Source organism: Fopius arisanus, unplaced genomic scaffold, assembly GCF_000806365.1.
Source record: "Fopius arisanus strain USDA-PBARC FA_bdor unplaced genomic scaffold, ASM80636v1 scaffold00247, whole genome shotgun sequence".
Lineage (NCBI taxonomy): Eukaryota > Metazoa > Arthropoda > Insecta > Hymenoptera > Braconidae > Fopius > Fopius arisanus.
The window spans coordinates 75,664-81,353 of record NW_011887986.1 but is presented as its reverse complement, the minus strand read 5'-3'; the positions used below and the strand labels follow the sequence as shown (position 1 = coordinate 81,353).

General features: G+C 42.1%; 1 protein-coding gene across 1 annotated transcript; it reads left to right on the top strand.

Moving 5' to 3' along the window:
- Positions 1–620: 620 nt before the first annotated feature.
- Positions 621–5,270, top strand: LOC105272723 (uncharacterized). Its single transcript, XM_011314949.1, has 4 exons — positions 621–1,295; positions 1,346–1,831; positions 4,965–5,160; positions 5,251–5,270. Exons 1-4 carry the CDS (start codon positions 621–623, stop codon positions 5,268–5,270), a joined length of 1,377 nt encoding a protein of 458 aa, XP_011313251.1.
- The last annotated feature ends 420 nt before the right edge of the window (positions 5,271–5,690 follow it).

Below are 5,690 nucleotides of genomic sequence, written 5' to 3'. Positions count from 1 at the left end.
CTTGGGCATGTGCCCTATAAATGGCGGGAGGTCAGGGTTGTTTTTATCCCCAAACCGGGCAAGTGCAGCTATGACAACGCCAAATCCTTCAGGCCTATCTGTCTGAGCTCTTTCCTCCTGAAAACACTGGAGAGGCGCGTTGACAGGCACATCAAAATGGGAGCTCTGAGGACCAATCCGATCAGCCTCTCTCAGCACGCGTACCAGGTCGGCAGGTCAACGGAGACTACCCTGCACCGCCTGGTGGGCAAAATCGAAGGTGCCAAAGCAAGAAAGGAGGCTGTTGGAATATTTGAATGCTTCAACACTACTCAATTGAATATTAAATAGTAGTTACGCGACATCTATTGAGTGATCGAACTTCGCTCCAGAATGTATCCTGACGGATGTAAAGAAAAAGTACTTGTAATGATTTCGGAGTAGACACCACGTTGTACCTTTTTACTCCAAGAAAATATCTGAACTATTATCTCTTAAACATATAATTAAAGAAACATCTAATACTATAATGTGTATTCAATAGATAAAACCACCCCTCAAAACAATTAATTTCAACAGAGGCCACGCTCGGTGTCTTTATTGACAACGAGGGGGCTTTTGACAACACTTCCTTCAGCACCATGGAGAAAGCAGCAGCATCGTTCGGCATCGAACGGCCCATCATTAGATGGATAGCCGCTATGCTCCGAACGAGAGCGGTCTCCTCCTCCCTAAGCGACAGCACGGTCAGGGCGCTCGCGGGAAGGGGCTGCCCGCAGGGCGGGGTTATCTCTCCCCTGTTGTGGCTCCTCGTTGTGAATGGGCTCCTGGCTGGGCTAGAAGAGCTAGGGGCGGAGGCGATAGGCTATGCAGACGACGTAGCGCTGCTTGTGTCCAGTAAGGACGGCGGCACGCTATCTTTTAAAATGCAAAAGGCACTAGATCACGTCCAGCGATGGTGCACATCAAATGGCCTCAAGGTTAACCCCAGAAAGACCGAGATGGTGCTCTACACTGACAAGAGGAAATTGGTGGTCAAACCCCCCTCTATCTATAACACAGTACTGAGCTTCTCAGAGGACGTAAAGTACCTGGGTCTATGGATCGACAGAAGACTCAGCTGGAAAAAGCACATCAACATGCAAACCAGCAAAGTCATAGGAACATACTGGGACTGCAGAAGGATGTTTGGAAGCACGTGGGGGCTAAGACTCAAGGTCGTAAGATGGATCTATACAGCCATCATGCTCCCACAACTAACCTATCCAGCTGTTGCCTGGTGGCCGGCCATGAACAAGGCCTGCCACAGGAAAACGGTGGACAGACTGGGGAGGCTTGCTCTGCTGGGAATTACGGGGGCGCTTAGAACGACTCCCACCTCGGCATTGGAGGCGCTACTCTTCATGCAGCCGCCACACCTCATCATAAGAGATGTGGCGCTGTCAACAGCAGCCAGGCGGAAACTAACTGGCACCTGGAGGGAAGCCACCTGGAGGAAGCCAAGAAGGGACATGCTTTGCTCCTTACGGAGGACAGGGTGCTCTTTGGCTCGCTGTCCAAAGGGGGAGACGCATGCAGAACTGAATGGCACCGTCACAAGAGGTTCAAAGTCAACCTAGGCACTGTGGACACACAGGCCTGGGTAGACTCTAAATGGTCGCCACCTCACGGGCTGGTCTGGTACACGGACGGCTCCAAGAGGTGCGGCCGAGCGGGAGCAGGAGTGTGGTCCAATCGACCCTCCGCTGAGAAGGCCCTTGGACTGGACCCACACGCCACCCCGCTTCAAACAGAATTAGCTGCCCTGAGAGCCTGCGCCAGAATCATACTGGCCAGGCAGGACAAGGGCAAGGTAATACACATCTACTCGGATAGCAGACGGGCACTAGGGGCCCTACTTAAACACTAGAGTGGCTCCAGGTTGGTAAACGACTGCATAGAGTTGATGGAAAAGTTGCAACCTGCAACAAATTAAAGGTGTCCTGGATACCAGGCCACACCGGCATACTTGGCAATGAAAAAGCCGATATGCTGGCCAAACAAGGATGTCAGACAATGGCGCCGGTGGATGAAGACCACGTTGGCGTTCATTCAGACTACATAAAGGAAATAATCCAAAAGCGCGCGGACAGGGGAGTGGTGGAGAGATGGAACTCAGGGATGGGCGCCAGACACACCAGATCCCTTCTCCGCGAACCCTCCAGGAAACTGGCTGACGAACTCGTGTCAATGAGCAGGGTTAAGCTGCGAGCCCTTTTAGGGCTTATTACGGGACACTGGCCGTTAGCTGCCTACCTGGCGAGAATCGGCAAGGGAGATGACCCTCTTTGCCCGAGATGCGGTTTGGTGGAGGAGGACCCCCACCATCTCAGTACAAAATGCAGTGGTCTTTGAGACCACCTGCCTTAAAGATCTTTACGTCGACAGGGACGGCTTCAAGGGACTCTACGAATTGGCACGTGGGGCACAGATGCTGACACCTCTCGACTAGACGGCTGCCCCAGGCAGAGCGCAAAATGGCCGCAAGGCTAATTGTGCACTCCTCCTCTCGAGGACCGTCTATAGTCAATAAGTCAAGTCAAGTATAACCAAATTAAAAATTTTAGTTCAGTTGAAATTAATTACCTAAATAACCTAATATTTGTGAATTACTCTTTAACAATTGGAATCGATTGTTAATAATTTAATGGTTTGAATATAACAACGAAATTAAAAATTTTAGTTGAATTAATTTTTCAATATTTACAATAAAAACATTTTAATCATAAATTAATTAAACAGACAATTTAATGTTTGTAAATGACCCTTTAATAATTGGAATCAATTGTTAATATTCAATTTCAACATTGCACCTAAATTTAATCCTTTAAATTAAAAATTTTCAGTGCTTCAATCTTTGAGCATTTTAATCTTTAATTAATTACCTAAATAACCTAATATTTGTGAATTACCCTTTAACATTTGGAATCGAGTGTTAATATTTGAATTAAAATATTACCTCCAAATTTAAATGTTTTATGTTATATTTTTCAATAATCAACTTGAATGACTGATTAACAACTAAAACATGAATATTTAAATTATGTTTCGTTGACGAAAATTACTATGATGAACTAACACATGTCAGAGAGGTTTAAATCAGGTACCAATAGTTTTGATTGCATCATTTGTTTGGTAATAATTAACATAAAAAAAAATCATAAAAAAATGTTGTGAACAAATGGCGCCAAGTCGACGCTAATTTAATGGCAAAATAGAAGTATGGGACAATAACTGCATGGATGAAATCACACAATTTTTTAAAAAATCATATTAATATTAAATTTAAAAAATCACAAAAAAATTTTGTGAAAAAATGTCGCCAAGTCGACGTGAATCTGATCGCCTCCAAGACAGAAACGAGGGACAATTACTGAATAGTTGAAATCACAGAGTAGGCGGACTGATTATGATATAATCTTATTTTTAAAAACACATGGAAATATTAAAAAATACCAAGTTTATGCTGACAGCGTCAACTAGGACAATTTTCCGCAGTTTTAGTTCCGATTGGAAAATCGATTATTGTTAATAAAGGCTTTGGTCATTCCGGCTGTAAGACAGTATTTTACGGCTGCGTTGCTTTGCTTCGCGTCCATGAAACGCTGACTACGGCTGTTATGACAAAAAATAGTGGGCGTCATAGGGCCAAAAAAATTTGTCGACCAATATGATTGTTGTAAATCTCATCGTCGCTAGAAAAGTTTTCTTCGGCCTAATGACAAAATATACTGTTTCAAACCCCGTCCATAGGAAATTGATTCGGAAAAAAGTCAACTTGGCGCGCCTCATTTTTCCCCTTCAATTCACTGAGTATCATTACATTGCCGGGAACATAGTAAAAAATTACAAGTATATTTTAGCATTTCCCTAGCAAGTCAAAAAATCGTAAGTGGATTATTGATTGAATGCATTGATTGATAATTGCGTAATTACTTCAGTCGTTACGGACATCTTATCATGAATAAGCACTACATCTCATTTTAAACTATTCACTGATGATCTTCGTCCCCTACTCTTTGCCGTTGTCTAAGAATGTGAGTGTACCACCTTCCGTCGCTTATGAACGCGCCATCACACTGACGGGTACCCACTCTCCTCATACCGATATGCTATTTGACGTTCATTGGTGATTAGGTTGAGTACACGTCAGGTATACGGAATCCAATTGTTGATATAATAAGCTGACTCAAATCTCAATAGTTTTGGCGTTTTGCCAATTAGCGTGCGAACTCTAGCTTTGTCAATCAGTCACTTCCTACGAAGTATGTTCATTATCGAACAGCCCGGCGCGCCAATTTGACTTTTTTCCGAATCAATTTCCTATGGACGGGGTTTGAAACAGTATATTTTGTCATTAGGCCGAAAAAAACTTTTCTAGCGAAGATGACATTTGCAACAATCATATTGGTCGACAAATTTTTTTGGCCGTATGACGCCCACTATTTTTTGTCATAACAGCCGTAGTCAGCGTTTCGTGGACGCGAAGCAAGGCATTTTTTAATATTTCCATGTTTTTTTTAAAATAAGATTATATCATAATCAGTTCGCCTACTGTGTGATTTCAACCATTCAGTAATTGTACCTTGTTTCTGTCTTGGAGGCGATCAGATTCACGTCGACTTGGCGCCATTTTTTCACAAAATTTTTTTGTGTTTTTTTAACTTTTCACTAATCTGGATAGTGAAACAGTCCAGTGTGTTATGTGGGGTGAAACCATCGAAATGTTCATGGACAAATTATTAATTCATCATGTAAGTCAATTTTCTTCATTTGCTAATCTACTTATGGATTTTTTCAGTAGAAATTTAACTACAATAATAAAACTAAGATTCTGTAAGGAATTCTGTAGGTTCTTACGATATATTTCCCTACGTATAATATTTTATAGAATATTTTTCTGTTTCTGATTTACTTTTTTTCATTTCTATTTTCTTATTTTTCAGGTCGTTCATATTAATGGAGCATACCCCAAATCTGTCAAGGAACAATTTAATTCTGGAAGCGTTCCTTATGAGTTGATTATTCAGTCTAATACAAGTGTTACAGATTTGGGTAAAATGAAGTTTCCTCAAATATCCGAAAACAGTGAACAGGTGCTCGTTCCTTTGACTGAAGTCGCTAATCATAAAAAAATTATTGGTAAGTTGATTATGTTTATTATTATTTTTTTTTTCCTAATTTTCTTCAACTATTCATCCATTTGCTCATATTTGTCTTTTTTACTTTTAGGCTGTGAGAGGTTTCATTAAAACTCCTTGGGGAGTGATCCATAAGCAAACTGATAGCACTGGTAATACCTGTTATGGACCCATTGCTGCTAATAAGTATTTTCTGGATGTGAAAATCTCCGATTTCCCTGATACTTACAGTTGCGAATTCAGAAAAGGGCAACACCTACAATGTACTGGAACAGTCGTTAGGACTGGTAATTTATTCACTTAAAATTTCTACTTCATCATTTTGTGCAGTTCATATTTGTTAATCAGTTGTGTAACGAGCATCGGGGATGCCCGTTAGGATCCCCAAGAAAATTCAGAGATCGGGAAAGAGAGTGAGAACAGTAGGCCGCAGGTTAGGTTTAGGGAAGTTAGGATTTCCCCCCTTCGGGGTGGTTCAGGGAATTTAGGGTTAAGGTTAGGGTGAGTTTCAGGATCGGGTTAGGTCCGGCG